Source organism: Poeciliopsis prolifica, unplaced genomic scaffold, assembly GCF_027474105.1.
Source record: "Poeciliopsis prolifica strain line A6 unplaced genomic scaffold, Auburn_PproV2 SCAFFOLD075, whole genome shotgun sequence".
Lineage (NCBI taxonomy): Eukaryota > Metazoa > Chordata > Actinopteri > Cyprinodontiformes > Poeciliidae > Poeciliopsis > Poeciliopsis prolifica.
In genome coordinates this window covers 999,292-1,016,260 of record NW_026562450.1, presented here as the reverse complement: position 1 = coordinate 1,016,260, position 16,969 = coordinate 999,292, and the positions used below count along the sequence as shown (strand labels likewise).

Below are 16,969 nucleotides of genomic sequence, written 5' to 3'. Positions count from 1 at the left end.
TCCACTCCATATCATCCTCTATACCTTCATTTGTTTTGCATTTTGGTGGATTAGGAAGATTATGCAGCTCTAGGACAAATGTTTCCACACATCGGATGTTATGTTCAAGCAGATTTTTTGCACGTTGAAAAATTCCTCAGCTCCACTACTTAGGGTTGCCTTTTCTATCACGCAAATGCTTCAGCGCTTCAGAGTTACCATAAGTGTTGCAGTTATGACGACGTTAATTAATCTCTTACTCTCCCATGCAGAAGCTCTGTTTGCGCCAGTGAAGAGTCACTTGTAACGGTCTGTTGAATACTTAGAGTGGCTCCGCCTCACATGTAATTTTGATGACCTGCTTTTTAAATAGTTCGGTGAATGAATATTTGATCACTTCAGGACACCCATGGACGATGTGCAGAGCAATGAACTTTCATTTCCAGCTGGTCAGGTGACTATTAGGTATGGAAGAAAAAAAACACACACACAAACCGGGAAGACCAATAAAAATGTAAAGTATTTATGGAAAGCTGTTGGTTCTATGCACTTCATAGATGCCAGTGCATCTACGAAGTATGATGCCATCTTTTTTCTTAAAATTTAGAAAACAGGCAGTGCAAGCTGGGGGATAGTCTAAGGAATTACACAATATTCCTCTTTATCCTTTTTTGTTTTTTAGAGTGTCTGCAATTTCTTTTGCCATATTCTGCAGTTTTATGAGATTAATCTTTATGGTAAGTAATATAGATAGTTCAGCCAATGACAGATTAAACTTTTTTATTATTAGAAAGTGCTTTCGGGACTCACTCAACCCAGGCTGGCATACAAGAAAGTTAGATAATCCTTGCGACGTAGACCTATAAACATAGAGGATAAATCATCTTACATAAGGCCTGACTGTGATTCCTGTAAAGGAAAAACCGTCCGCCACCAGCCCGGTGAGGTCAGAGGCTGTCAGGAGTTGTTCTTGGCTCCGTTCGTCACGCCGTCCAGTCAACGGCCACTGATGCGGTTTCCTCCCCCCAAAAGAAAGCCGAACGGATAAATGTGGAAAGAGTTTTTTCACATTTACGCAGGCATTTTGAATGACCTACGTCGCGCAGTGTGACTAATCACACATTCACATCGACTCTGTAAAGTAGATGCAATCACGTGGTGTGAGTGGAGTGCACTGTTTGACCTTTTGGCGTTGATTAGCGCCGATAAACCCGGGGCCCTGTCCTCTCCGCTTTTTTCCTGTTCCTCTTATTGAAAGCCTTGGCAGGCGCGACAAACATTTGCATAAGTCTTGTCATTCTGGAGCTTCTCCAAGTCACCCAAAACGAGAACCAACGTAGTGAGCTTGAGGAACTCCCATCTTATCTATATGTTTACTTTTTTTTTTCCAGGTCTCTGCCTCCCAAACTTTCTGGCAGCTGGGAGGAGAAAAAGAAGAACAACACATCATTCTCTCTTCGGCGGCTCGGCTCATGTGTCATAATTATTTGTCCATGAAGATGAAAATCACAAACGGTTTTGTTCGATTTGCATAACGTCTCCCCCCCACCCCACGCCTCCCCGGGGAAGGACAACAAAGCAGCGTCCTCCTCCGTCTATACATCCTCCTCCACATCAACATGTGAAGTGTCGGGCGGTCAATGGCGGAGGGGATTTACTCGCACAATAAAGACAGATGCCACCTTTTATCTGCTTAACGGAAGAAAGGCCGAGCGCGCGGCACTCCACCGCACGGAGGCACACTTGTCATGAACGGGGAACGGGCTTGTTCTTTTTGTTTGTTTGTTTTTTTTTCTCCCCCTCCCCCCTCCCTGAAAGATCTGAGTGATTTAAAAACATCGGAAGAGAATCAGATTTTCTACAGATTTGATCATAAGCTCTAACTTCTACTTCTTTCTTCCGGTGACAAGTAAAACAGATATTCAGACAGTTGAACAAGCGCGTCTTCTGGAAAGTTAGCCTTTAATTGGTTATCTGAAATATTAATACAATTTGAGGGAGTGAAGAAATGGACTGCAAGACTGTGTCTGATTCTTCCTGTTTGGTTTTTATTTCACCATCATTTGTTGACTTTACCCCTACTTTGACTGATTGGATTTTTAATTTTTTTTTTTTTTTACATTTAAGAAAGTGGAAACGAAGACTAGGACATGTGTCAAACTCAAGGCCCGTGGGCCAAATCCAGCCCGCCACAGATTTTTACGCGGCCCTCTAGACTCCAAATTACGTCGCCAAAAGTCCCTCCGGTTTTTCATGAATATGTAAAATTGAAACAAAAAATCCTTACAAATATTTCTTAATTAGCACCACAAAATCTGAGGTTTTGATTCTGAACCATAAAAACAATCGCAAAATCCTAGATGGACCGATCAGTGTGTAAAGATGTCCAATATTGCTTAACTTTAAGAAACACGTATTACATGCTGAAAGAGACAGATATTTATTGATCATTTAACAGTGGTTTTATCAATATGTTTTGGCTCAACCTGCTCTTTAGGAACAGTCAGAGTTTTGATGTGACCCAAAATGAGTCTGACAAACCTGGATTTAAGCGTCATCCGATCGAAGGCACTTTTTAAATCCTTGGTGGCAATGAAAGTGACTGACTGACTGTGTTGGCTGCTGCAGCTTCCTGTCTGCCCTGCAAGAGCACAAAGTCTTATCAAGATTTCTAGAGCAAATATCTTCATACAGTCGAAATAAGACAAAACTAACTTACAAATAACTTTTCAGCTAATATCAATCAAAAGTCCTGGTTCCAGTTTCGCATTATTTTATGTAAAATGGGAAAAATGTCTTGTAATAAGTGAAATAACTTATTACACTTATGGAACCAGTGCTTTTTTATTATTATTATTTTTGACCCAAAATTTGATTTCTCTCCCTGATGAGCAATTCAACGGTTTCTCCTCTGCGTCTGCAGTGACAGTGAACGAAGACCTCGCAGGAGAGAAGGTATACATATGCAAATGACCCGCGGACCACCATGGTCTCCCTGTCTACATGTGTGAGTGACAGGGACAAAGACTGAGGGGTTTGAAACGCTCCATCTGATTCCTGAGAGTGTTTGCCTCAGAGTGAGCAACATCTGCCCTGAGGACCGGCCGCCTGCAAATGCCGGAGAACGGATCCAGGCCAGGATCAGGACCGGTCTGACTTTTGAGAGATTCGGAAGGGGAACGACACAGGTGATTGTTGAATTGATCAGTTTGGATTATTATATTAAAAATCCTGCTTTTAGTGACTGAATGTTGATTTTTTCTTACAGAAAACCTTTTAATGCAAAAAGCCAAATGTGGAGCAATCAAAACTGAAATGTTGGAAACCTCTTTATGTTTCCTTGAGTCAATTATTCTGGTTTTCTTCACATCGATTGTACAAATATGCTCTCTAATGACCTAACACATCTCCTGAATATCTGTTGTTGAACGTTTTTGCCGCACATCGGTATTGGTCAACATCAAAAGGTCAGAGGCCAGACATCGTATCCAACAGTTTCTTCTAACAATGTCTATTTATGCGTCCTTGGTCGGTTTTCACGGAATACCCTGATGACCGTGAGTCAAATTAGTGGCAGAATGAGGAAACGGGCCTTCGTTGACCTCATTATACCAACAAACGGAGCAGGAACGAACGTTTCCAAGCAGGTTTGTTGTTGAGTGACTCAGTAACGAACGGCTTCTTCCACAGAATGAAAACTCGCCAGCCTCAGTCTACGGATATTTTTTGCCTATGCATCATAAAAACGCCTTCCTCGAAGTTTTCTGCTCTCTTCCCGTGGGAGAGAGGACATAAAAATAATAGTATTAACCCTGACATAAAACTTCTGCGGCTCAAGACTTTTTATTGCTTTCAGTCGACTTCACTTTGAGCGAGCACTTGTGGCTCCACTGCAGCTGAACCTTATGTCACCTAAAAGTCCCAGCAATGTTCCGTTACTTCACACCGATGGATGCGTGGAGCCCACGGTTACTTTAATCTGAAGCGCAAACATGAGATAATCCCTGCCGATGATTGCTGCCATGTGATCGCACAGGTGTTTTACATCTGATTTTCCAGCACCGACAAGCGCAGCTACACGGGGGAGGACGTTTAGATTACAGCGTACACGCCCGGTTATGGCCTTTTGGCAAATGTTTTTTTTTTTTTTTTTTTGCTTTTGGGGTTTTTTTCCAGTAAATTGCTCCATAGTGTCAGTCAACTCTTCTCTGTAAAATCACACGAATACATCCATCTCAGCAGCAGCTAAAATACGGACTTTTTGCTTTATTGATTGCATTTGAACAGTATTTTGAGGGAAGTTACAATTCTTTGGTTTGTTTGTTTGTCTGTTTTCACAAGTGAATGTTTCTAGAACTTGATGAAGACTCCGATTCACGTAGATTAGTTACGGTTTCCGAAAGGCCAACAAAGCATTCAATATGATCGATTTTAGGGTTTTCATTTCCTGCGTTCCCATTACGAATCCGCACAAACTTTTTGCAATTGCAATATATCCACTAGATAAGTGATTTATTTTGCGTAATAAATCACTTTTCTTTTGTGTTGTCAATTTTAAAAAAAGCCAATATCGTCCAGCTACTTCCTGTCGTCGCCTTCTTTGTGGTTTGCGCCAGTGGAAACATCCGGTTGTTGATTGCGTGACGTTTCCATTGCAGTTTGGCGAAACAAACTAATTTCAACACAGTCTAGCACTAAAATTGTTTTATCGAAAAACAAATGGTTTTCAGAAATTGGCTTGTTTCTACCAGGAAAATGCATTTTTGCACAAATATATGGTCACTGGAAACGCAGCTAGCAGCAGAATGAAACCTGTTGTTACATTTCTTGTCCATAAAGGTCTAACAAACTTTGTCAACAAGAGAGAAATTTGTTCTCACAAGAACAAAATAACATCACCCTGCTCTTGACAACGTGGTTTGGGAGGGTTTCAATGATGCATTAGCGTTTGAAGGGACGCATGTCGATTTCCCGAGAGTTCTTATGAAGTTCTGTATGAAATGTCCTGTCCGGGAACAACTTTGTTCTTGTTCTTTCAGCCTTGAATGAAAGAACAAATGTCTGATCATGCGTCAGTCTGTACAAACCGCAACTCTATCATAGATTCCTTTCTCTTGCAAGTGATTTGGAAGAGGTGGAGGTTTCCGCCAGTGTAACATATGGTAGCATGTTTTCTACGGTCAACAAGAGGCTCTACAATAGAACAAGAATCTAACTGCGCAGTTTGATTTACCAATTGCTGCGCTGCTAACTAAGCCAACAGCAATGCAGTTCTGTCCTTTTTATGTGTTTGAACTACTGCTGTCAATTGATCACAAAATTTAATCAGATCAATCGCACTCTCGTCCTGCGATTAATCACGATTAATCACCACGCCCCGGAGCCTGCTAGGAATGATAACGGTAGCTAGCATGCCTACCGATGACGGCGGATACACAGTTCCTCTGTAACGGGAAGCTGTTCCTCCGACTTTAACACGTTAAGTAGAGCATGACATGCTAAATAATAAAACTAAAAGCATTTAAATAAAACCCTAAAAACAAGGTTTCTAGGGTTTTCTTCTTGTCTGTGCCAATGAGACTTTCAGTCCAGATCCAGTGAAACTCCACTCCTTGGTTTGTGGATGTTTGAACTCACACATAAACACAGACACACACACACACAGGGCTTTTCAGTGAGAAGGAGTGACACACAAACTGCTTTTTATTCAGCAAGCAGCTCTCTGAGGGTCTGACAGAGCCTCCTGCAGTCACTCTGTGAACACAGACCTCGGCATCTCCAGTAAATTCACTTTCACATCCACAGCAGACGCTCTCTCTCTCTACTTGGACTGGGCTTTTCAAACTCCGAGCAGGTTGGTCCATCTCTGATTTATTTTTTCCCCCACATCATGACATCAGAACATTTGTGATGAATCAATTTTTTATTTTATTATTATTTTTTTGTCATACTGCTATGTTAATTTATTGCTTTTTGTAGTAGATTCAATGAACATCTCAGGAGTTTCTTCAGTGTATTAGGAGCCTGCCATTATGTGTTAGCATTAGAATTAGTGAGAATGTATTTAAAGTTAAAAGTCAATGCTTGCTCTCTGTGCAACAGGCACAAACTGTAAAATGTTACTCGTGAAGATCAGACTGTTGTTCCTGTTTTTAATTTCCCTCTTATTAACCATCCTCAATGTGGAGGCAATTACAGCCATTGGTTTGTGTGTGTGTGTGTGTGTGTGTGTGTGTGTGTGTGTGTGTGTGTGTGTGTGTGTGTGTGTGAGCGAGCAGGACTGACATTTTAATTAGCTCTCCAGTCTGTAACTGTGTAACTGAAACCGCTGTTGTTGTTGTTGTAGTTGGAGGTTTGAGTGTCTGCACTCAAACGACACTTTGTGATTCCCCGAACTCCCAGAACGCTCTTTATATTCGCTGCACCACAAAATCTCTCTAGCGCCGATATGTAATTCCTTTAAGTACCATTTGGTAGCTGACGTTCTGGACTCATAACCGTACTAACCAAACCGTACTTTCCCTGCTGCGCCGTTTTTGAATTACATTCATATCTTATGTCGACTATTTCCAGCTGTAAATGAGAATCAGCTGTTTTAGCAAATTAGCTTGGTTTAACAGTTTTTAAAGTTAAGAAAAAAAATTGTTTGGATTTTTTTTTTACTTGTGCTTTGCGAAGGTATGACCAATAATAGTTCTCGTATCAGGAATCTGAGGAAGTTCTGGAATGCTAACGTTTTTCGGTGCTGCGCTGCGCGAGGGTTGGACCTGCTATCGCTAGCCTTAAAGGGCGAAGCCCGTGCGAAACAGAACAACTTTGACCAAAAATGTTCATACCCGGTGGACGCGTCCCGAAACTTGCACATTTTGACTTCCAACAGTTTCGCCAGGGGACGCTGTTCTGTTCGTCGCTGGTTTTCTTCGCCAAACAACGACGTCGTATTCGCGCAGAAATGCGCGTGCCGAGTCTCATGACCGTGTCACTCTCACGACTTCTCGGTTTGTCTTGACACTGAAAATGTCGGATTGTGGCAGCAAAGGAGCTCCGTAACATACTTAGACAGGCCAGTAGAGATGCTTTTAAAGAAGAAACTCAGAGAGACGCAGTATGGAGAGAAGTGAACGAGGTTATTGCTTGAGGACTAATGGAGCAGCAATGACTTTCCTTTTGATTCTTTTGCTAACATTGTTCTCCTCTGTAAATGGACAGTTGCCTATGAATAAACTAAAACTAGTGAAATCTCCTCTGAAAATACTTATAGCTGTCTCCTTTAATAGTTCAAAAGATCTTAATATGCATCGAAACAGACTGGAAACCCTCTTTATATCTAGTTTTCCCAGGCTCCGCTCTTGGGGGTGCAGCCAACCAGTGCCGAGGAAAATGAACCGAGCGCCCTGATTGGCTGCTTAGCGAACGCTTGCTAATTGCGTGTCGAGATAGGTCGACTCAGAATCAGAATGTGAGGCACGTCCAGATTTTCTGGTCTATTTTCTATTAAAAACAAACAAAAAACAACAACAAAGGAACCAAAAAAATAAAAAAATCATCGCTGAATGGGTAACTGCTTTTTTCACAAGTCTGTCACGCTGAAAACTTCAAGATGTTCTTGAGGGTTTTCTTGAATTTAAAGGTCAAATTTATGACACCAGCCACATCATGGCTTCAGCTAACTTAAAGTCAAGGTCCAAAACAATTTGGGGCTGCTGATGGTAGCCAGAGCCGTGTCAACTCGTAGCTCGTTCTGGTCCTCGTGTTTGTATTTCCAGTGGTGATTTAGAGTTGTAGGCCTTCGGTTAATGTTCACCATATGAAGTTCTACGGCCTGCTGGGAGAGTCTGGCTTAATTACCTCAGCAGAAAATTAAGACAGATGCCGACTTGCTGGCAGCCAAGACAGCAGACCAGACTGCTAATGAAATAATTTGCCAACGAAACCGAGATTTCACAGCGCTGCGAATGTGAGGGAGGAACACAATGAAGTCGGGTCAGCTGTAAGTAAGGGAGGGGGATCCCAAAAAAAAACAAAAACATTGGTCCTCCTTCAGTTGTTTTTCACAGCATCCTTCCTCACTCTGTTGGTCCTCCACTCACACACAAACGTTTCGGTGGAGGTCGGTTCAGATTGCGAGGGACATCCAGCCCTCGGTTTTCAGAATAGCTTTATTTTCTGTTGAAAACATTTCATAAATAAAACGTATTTTGTAACATCCTCACCGAACAGGTAGCTGCTGTCCCCCCCCCCCCCACACACACACACAAGGCTGTTGCACTTACAGAACAAGGAGAATCCTTGTGTTTATTCTTTTTTTCATTATTATTATTTCCACACTGCTGCTCAAATTAGCATCAAATCTAAATTTGGCCCTTTGAAATGCATGTGTTGTTTAAGTATTTAAATGCAAGTTTGCTATTTTGTTATTTTCCCTGGCATACAAAGATAAGAGAGTCAGCTATGGCAAATAAAAAAAAACTTTCCACTGCTGCACCAACACGCTTTAATACAGTGTGGTTGTTGCTTGTTGGAATCATTATTCAAGTTGTGGGTAGATAAGTCTTCATTTTTAAGTCTGAGTGTCTGATTGAAGGGGGTGGTGGCATCTACTGGCAGAGTTGAACAGTACAGACAACTTGCCTCAATTTTTTTTCCCGTTGCCAAAAGAGTCGATGGGTGGAGAGCAAGCATGGAAGTAGAAGTGGTGAGAGTATTCATATATGTCACTTTACTGCCCAAACAAGGCCTGGATCTGCGCTAAAGGCTGGCATTTCACCCTGTTATTTTTAAGTTTTCTCTCCTGGCTTGAAAACGCGCTCGTTTGACCTCTGTTGCAGAGATGCGGGCGAAAGATAGACGGCGCAAGACATACCAGTAAACAAAGATCATTATAGGAAATCGTTTTAGAAAGAAAAAAAAAACATTTTCATTACAAATACAATATAATGTCTTTCTTTATTTTATTTTTTTTGTCTTGAATACTTTAATCCTTCTAAACGCTTGTTATAAGTGGAAAAATAATATCAAATTAAATAAAATAAAGGTATCAGTGGGGTGTTTATGTTTGCATCTTCTGTGCTCATGTGGTGTCAAGCTGTTGGGCAGAGGCCCGGTGCGCGGCCTGGCCCCTGACAGTAATCGGCCAATGAATAATAAACAGACGCACAAACCTGCCATTGACAGCTGTTTGGGATCTTTGTTTGTGTGTTAGCGCTATCGTTGGGGTGCAGCTGCATGCCTGCCTGTAGCAATTATGCTCTCTCTAAATAAGAGCCAGAGGAGAAGCTGCGCACGGGTGTGTGTGTGTGTGTGTGTGTGTGTGTGTGTGTGTGTGTGTGTGTGTGCGTGTGTGTGTGTGTCAAGGCACACATGTTTTTTGAACTAAGTGTAATATAAACCAGCTCGGAGGCCATAATATGAGCCTTAAGGATTGTGTTGCATGCTCACACACATACGCACGCATTGCATTACTCAGCCTATTTACCTCCGCACACTGCAATAACATATCTGAGTTTTACACACACACACACACACACTTTCTGAGACGCAGTCAGACATATGGCCTGTTCTCAGAGCACATATGCACCCCCCAAACCCTCCACATGTGACCCAGGCTCTGCTTGAGATCCTCAAAGGCTCTGTTGTGTTGGGAGTCTCATTCACGCACACACACACCAGCCTACATACTCAGCCCCATAAACACTACTTCAAGTCGCCGGTGCCCACGGGCCTTTTCATGGTTAATTTGCTGTTCAATAGGTCAGGAGGAAAAGCAGACACACACACACACACACCAAGTCATTCTCAAATTCAGAGAGTCATGCGGCCGTCCCGGCACCAGGATCGCCTCGCCGCTCGTTTTCCCACACAGATGTGACTCTTGTGATCCATCGGGACACGAGTGAACCTGCTGTTTTTTTCATTTTTTTTTCCATCAGGGAACCTGCAATAAAACATTGTTCTGTTTTTTTTATTGAGATATCTTGCACATCTATGGGCACTCCTGGTGAAGCTGTGTTCCAAAAAAAAAAAAAAAAAATGACTTAAAATGAAATCATCTGTTCCATGGCAGCAGCTGCATTTCACCCTGGACATTTTGGAAAAATCCAACCTGTAAGAATTTTTATTCATCCGGGGAAGAATCCGTCATTAAGAAATACTTAACAAAAAAAACAATATATCCATGATTGCGTAAACACCTGCCACGTTTGTTTTATGACAATGATTTTTCAACTCAGCAGAGTTTCTAGGAACTTGTGTCATTCGGTTTCTTTGGGGTAAAAAAACACAATTTTTGTCTCCTGCATTCCTTTGTACGTCTCTGTCATGTTACAGGCCGTACATCTTATTCATAACAGTCTTAAAAATTGATTAACTTAATTTTCGATTGAGTTTTTCAGCAATGAACAAAAATGATGTCCATAAAAAAGCATCTGGTGCTTGTTTCACATCCAAATGCCCTGGAAACCAACACTGGAGTGTGTGGCGCCTCATATTCTTTGAAATCCAGTACACTTTTGCAGTTTTCTGGACATTTGCCCCAGACTTTTGTGCATAGAAACTGAATCCTGCCTCTCCTTCTTTGGTTCTGGTTCTGGACAGTACTTCAGGAGACTTTGTGCTGTCCAGTCGGCTAAATTGCACAAGGTGCTGGTAACAAAGGTGTTTTCCACTTTCAGAAATGTTTTTCTTCAAACTTGTCGCATTATTGAGCTGACATTGCAAGTTTTGCTCACCATTAATAATTTAGAAGTGTAATTTGCAGAGGAGTGCTGGCCTTCTACAGTTTGTACTTCGACTTATTGTCTTTGTGTAATGTTTTTTGTTTCCCAATAGGACATATATACCTAGTTACTGCTCAGCCTCTCATCATTTCCAGATGCTAATGGACCCCGGTGCAGATGGACCGGTAACAAAAAAAGCATCAAATGTTGTTGACTTTTCAGTTTGATGATAGCATCTTATGGAACGGGGACATTTTAATGGGATGCAAAGAGGATGTTTTTCCATTCAGCTATATTATCTTCTAATCTAAGCAGGAAAAATTATCTCGTATGATACCTATCTGGTATCAGCGGGACTTTTCAGCTGTCCAGCTTATCTCTTCCTCGTCCTTCTGTCCGCTGACATTTCTCCGTCCTTCCTCTTTGTCCTCATGCAGGTCCTGGGTTCTCCTGGTGATGACCTCAATCCTGTGCCCTGGTAACACCTACACTGCGATGAAGGACCTCTCCTCGTCTTCTTCTCCTCTCACCACCCTCCTCCACTACTCGTCCTCCAAGCCCTCCGTCGTGCCCTTCTCCTCTCCGGCGGGTCCTGCCTCGTTGCCGGGGGTCTCGCTGTCAGCCGCGCCGCTCTCCAAGCCGCAGCCGTTCTGTCTGCAGACGGGTCCGCACCTCATAGCCAGCATGCAGCTGCAGAAGCTCAACTCTCACTACCAGAGCCTCGCCTCGGGGGTCTCCGCCGGCCACTCGGCACCCGGCGGGACTCAGAAGACCTTCGGGGGCTCGCCGCTGAGCACGGCCGGCCAATTCCTGGGGCCCTCCGGAGGCCTGGGCGGTGGCGGGAACATGGGAGTGGGGATCGGCATGGCAGGCCAAGGCTCCGGAGCGGCCGGGATTATCGACTTTGACCCCGTGGACGAGGAAGTTCTCATGTCTCTGGTGGTTGAGCTGGGTTTGGACAGGGCCAACGAGCTGCCGGAGCTCTGGCTGGGACAGAACGAGTTCGACTTCATGTCAGACGTCCCGGCCGGATGCTGACCAGCCAAAAGAAAGACAGAAACCCCGCACAAACATTCGGAGACAGTGGAATAGATCGACAAAGAGAGAGAAGGCCTCTCTCACCGTTTCGTTTTTCTCTCCCCTAACTTTCTTGGTTGATACGTTCAAGGAGAGAGTTCAAGAGGATTCGCGCCGCCTTCCCGTTTCTGCTTTACCGTCACGATGTTGCTCGTGGACAGGAAACTCTACGGAAAAAAAAGGACCTCTCTCTTTGATTTGTTTTGCGAGTTTGTCTCGCCGTGACGTTCTCACTCGAAGAAATTACCCAAAGCACACGCGGAGGACGTCCTCCTTTGTCCACCACTGTATCTCTGGGCCTTAATAAAAACCAGTCGACGAATGCTGCACAGAAACACACAGGTCAACCTCTCGGAGGCCGAACTCTAAAGGCGAGCAAGGTGCACCTGTCGGATCTGGGTCGGTGCATAAAGAACGTGGGGGGAAAAAAGCGAACCAGGACTTACACAAAAAAAAAAAAAAAAGAAAAAAAAAGGATGACAAACACTACGCTTCCTGTTTTCTTAATAGACAATATTGAGCCTCCGCTCTCATGGGAAAGAGACTTCAGCCTCTTTGGCTTCACAAAGATCTGATTGTCTGAGAACTGGTTATCTCCACATACTTCTTCTTCTTTCTTTTTTGTTTGAATTTAGATCAAGCAGTCGTGCCCTTGTTACTTAAGACAGCGGCTGATTATCCAATCGGGGGGAGTCCTGGACAAGGGGACCTTCTATAGTCGCTGTTTTTGTGAACAAAATGAATCAGATTAAGGGACGTGGAAACTTTAGGAGCATGTGACATGAATGCGGTGAAAATGTGCAGAGCACGGCGCCGCTGGGACAACTGGAGCCTTTCGGTCGGTTCTATGCCAAGCGAAGCTAATGCGACGCATTTCATCTGTGGACATAAACCGCGAGATTCGGACACCTTCAGCATCGTAGGTTTTTCTACTTTACCGCTCAGATAGCTTTGTTAAAACAGCTTTGATCAGCCCGGGCTAACCGTAAAATTACTTTCCTTCATTGTTTCCGAGGAGGCAGCATGCTGCTTCAGCACTATGCGTTTACACACCTTTGATCCAGCGCAAAAGTTGTCGAGCTAAACTGTCACAAACAGTTTTTCTGGGTTTGATTTGGTGTTGTACAAATCTGTAACACCTTGCGTGATTAACACCTTAGTCGTGCTCTGTAGCGATCGGTAACTTTTTACTCTGGTGGGGGGCAGCCAACCACACACATCGTCTTATGGAGGATCGAAACCACTTGCCTCTCGCTGCACAGATCATCCTCATCCTTCGCCAGCTGAATCGTCGACGTCAGAGGTGAGATCGACGCAGCGGCTGTGCCTGGTCCACTCAGCTCATGTGGACGCTCGAAGTAAACGGGATCTGTTAAAGTTTGTGGAGAACAAACCTCCAGAGTTCTCTGTTCTTTTCTTTGTTTTGAAAAATAAAAGTAATTAGGAGGATTTTATGGCAGATATTTCTGGTCAAACTTTCAATTTAGAATCTGGGAAGATGGATGGATGGATGGATGGATGGATGGATGGATGGATGGATGGATGGATGGATGGATGGATGGATGGATGGATGGATGGATGGATGGATGGATGGATGGATGGATGGATGTGGATGGATGGATGGATGGATGGATGGATGGATGGATGGATGGATGGATGGATGGATGGATGGATGGATGGATCATCAGACAACGAGTTATAAAAGAAGATCCAGAAATGCTGATATTTCCTGTGACGCCCTTGAAACCTTTTCTCTGGCTCTTTCTGCTGCGACACAAAAAACGTCATCTGATTGTTTTCGTTTCAAGGGTCAGCTTACACAATCTCAAGTGTGTTTGTGCCTGAAAGCAGCAGGAAAAAGGCTAACAGGGGGCCTCGAGTTTGTTTTACATAAGCCGTTTTCTACATGCGAAACAAAGTGTGGTCATTGCACAGCTTGGAATCATAATAGGCCTTTAACGTGACCTGATTCCTTGAGAAATACACAAATGTACAGTAAGACATAAAAAATCAGTTTGTAATCAAGATCCATGTGACATGTCAAGCAAAAAGATACATAACTTATAGATTTGTGGTTTTAACTCCCTGATCTTTTCCTGTTTTCGTGGTTGGGCTTGTATTTACATGATCGTCAATAAAGTTAAAGCTGCAACTTGCTCAGGTTCTGCTTCCAATTTGGTAGTTGCTCTTCAAAAGAAACCCCATTTTGTGTTTTGTCACGTTAAATCGACAAACTTCAACGGCAACAAAAAGAACGTTGAAATAAAAAGACATGGCTGAGTCAAGGCTTCATGACGCCATCAGATGGTCTTTTACGATGTGCCTTTTCCAGCTTCTCATGAAGAGTTGTACATTTTCACCCAAGTTTCTTTGCAAAGTAGCTCAAGCTCGTCTTTAAATCTTGTCGCAGATCACCGATTAGACTTTGCCGGGGTCTTTTCCGACACACAAACTATTCGGTTGTGTATTTGTCCCGGTGGAAGTTGAACCTTCGCACACAGGTTCGGATCTTTCACAGCCTCCGAAAGGTTTCCCTCCATCTTCCCATCACCTCTGACCTGAGGAAGAGCATTCCCTCGGGAGATGACGATGATCATGGAGCAAAGAAGGATTTTTCATAAATCAAAGAACATTGCAGACGACCTTGAGCGTCATCTTCATCAGACTGTTTATGCAACAACAGGGGATCTTTAATCAAAGGCTTCCTCGGTAAGGCTCACTCACTACTTCCTGACCAACAACTTTTTGAGGAAACCTCTGTGATATGAGTCATGGTTACATTTAATTTCCCTTTGGGATTAATAAAGCATTTTCCAATTGCACTGAGTCATTTCGCCTTTTGCAGGTTACTGCACACAACATATGTTTCTTGTTGCTTCTGTGGGGAGGTGGGTGGAGGTGGGGGGAGTCCTGGAGACGTGAAACCGACACTTGACCTCCCCACTCGTCCTAAAGGGGCTTTATGTCTGTGTTTTAGATAAAATACAGTCAGGATGAGTTCCTCACCCTTGCCCCCTTGCCTCAACCCTAGACATGTTATCTGTTGTGGTAAGAGGAGACGAGCAGGCGACAACAAAAGGACTTTCACCCTCAAGTCACCGTGTCTGTCATCTGCGCATTGTGGCTCTTCTGCCGGGCCACACAAAGTAGCGCACCTGCATGTGCGTTTGCTCACCGGCGGGCATCTGTGGCAGACCGTACAAAAGCACGGAAATAAAGCCTCACAGACCGGGGCAGAGGCATGGGGATGGTGTTACAGCTCCGAAATGGGAGTAGCGGCCATGAAACAGGCTTGTAGTTGTATACAGACCTACGGTTTCACAGCATTGTGTGTGTGTCCTTGTTTAGGACCTTTTCTGGTATGTCCACTGACCTTCTCAACATCGACTGGTCTGATGGTGGCCAAACCGTGGTCCTAATTCAATGGACTCCTTTTTTAAGATTTAGGAGTGGTTTGGATTCCTAAAGTGGGAACTAAAGTTTGTTCAACACCCTTTGGCTGTCATGATGACACTGATGTCTTCATTGACTTGCATGTCAGCATTTTCAGGGTAACAGTTAAGAGGAAAAGGTTAGAGTTAGGGAAATACTGGTAATGAGTCTTTGATTTGGGCATAAACACAAATACTAAAATGAATGTAAGTCAAAGTAATAAAATGGATATAGATAGTAGGGTTAGGGATTGTATGTTTAAAGAGGAATTTTGTTTGTGAAATATTATTTTTCTTAAAATAGAAATAAAACACGCTCAGTCTTGTTTATTCATTTAGATGTAGCGGCTTCAGGTGACCCCCGACCTCCATGTAGGCTTCTCCTTATTTTACGTTTACCTTCCAGCTTGCACACACTCACACACACAAATACTAGGGTTTTGTTTTTTTGCTGTTGATAAGGATCTTTGCTCCAGTCCTGGGTTTCTTTTCTTTTTGCAAGGAAAAAAGAAAAGGAGCCATTGATGAAAACCCGCTGAAGGAGCGTTTCGACGGAATCCCTTTTCTGGCTTTCCAAGGGATTTGGTGGGTATTTCCTTCATAACAATCGGCTCTCTGAGGTGTAGCGAAAGACATGAAGTTGCCCCTCGCTGCCTCCAAATCCAACAGACAGACCCTCTGAGTCTCCTCTTCCTCTGTCTCGTCCCCTAATGCGGTCAAAACAACATTCTTCACATCGAAGGGAGCCTTGTGTTTGTTTCCATCTGCGCTGTATTGTTTTAAAGTCTTCTTTTGAGTGAGTGTGTGTGTGTGTGTGTGTGTGTGTGTGTGTGTGTGTGTGTGTGTGTGTGTGTGTGTGTGTGTGTGTGTGTGTGTGTGTGTGTGTGTGTGTTTTGCGGTCCAGTCTCAATCCCAGCTGAGTGGATGTTTTCTTTGCTGTGTGAACCAGAGTCCCCCTCCGCTCCCCTGAGAAACCGCCTGATGGAAATGCTTAATTTGTTCTCCTTCCTTTTTAAAGAAATTTACCCCTCAGTGAGACAGAATAACTCAAACAGGGACTTTTTCCAACTTAAACATTGCTTTCAGTCTTTCAAAACTGGAATTTTACAAGAAACGGGCTTCATTTTTTGTTTCTTTTGCTCCTCTTGTACCTTGTAGAAAGACACGGCATTTCAAAAAGCTGACTTTAAGGAGTGGAGCCAGACGTTTCCAGATTAGTTTAGCACCAGCTCCACAACTACCAAGGTCTGCGAACCATTTAATTTTGCGTGTGGAACCTTTGAGCTTTAGACCGAGCTGAAAGAACTCAAGAAACAAATTTTTAAAACAACCAAGCAAGTATCGATGCATCTTAGGCCTTTCCGCTAAACACGTTCTAATTGTTAACAAGAGCTGGGACAGCAGAACACAAGAATAGCCAAGAAACCGAACACCAAGCAATTACCGAATATGGTCACACTTTTCTGTTAAGCAATGATGAACATGGAAATGAACTGAAAACAGTAATAACAGTCATAAAAAACCCCAGAGGAGATCAAAACACTAATGAAACCAAAATCCAAGGATCTTATCAAGGATTCTTCCTGTGATTAAGGCAGCTTAACCACTCTGCTCTGTTTGCAAAGACCTGCTTACTGTCAATTAAAAGTTATTAAAAGACAAACCCCTTCCACTGCAAGAAGATTTTAATTAGTTGGTCTGGATGTTACCTTAATTAAAAATCTATCTATCTATCTATCTATCTATCTATCTATCTATCTATCTATC

General features: G+C 43.2%; 1 protein-coding gene across 1 annotated transcript; it reads left to right on the top strand.

Annotated features, from left to right (window-relative positions):
- Positions 1-5,681: 5,681 nt before the first annotated feature.
- Positions 5,682-13,220, top strand: cited1 (Cbp/p300-interacting transactivator, with Glu/Asp-rich carboxy-terminal domain, 1). The gene is made up of 2 exons (XM_055021327.1): positions 5,682-5,833; positions 11,132-13,220. The coding sequence occupies exon 2, from the start codon at positions 11,151-11,153 to the stop codon at positions 11,730-11,732; it is 582 nt and encodes a 193-aa protein (XP_054877302.1). The 5' UTR covers positions 5,682-5,833; positions 11,132-11,150; the 3' UTR covers positions 11,733-13,220.
- The last annotated feature ends 3,749 nt before the right edge of the window (positions 13,221-16,969 follow it).

Excerpts from the sequence above, each read along its gene's own strand:
- cited1 (XM_055021327.1), top strand. The coding sequence starts at position 11,151 with ATGACCTCAATCCTGTGCCCTGGTAACACCTACACTGCGATGAAGGAC.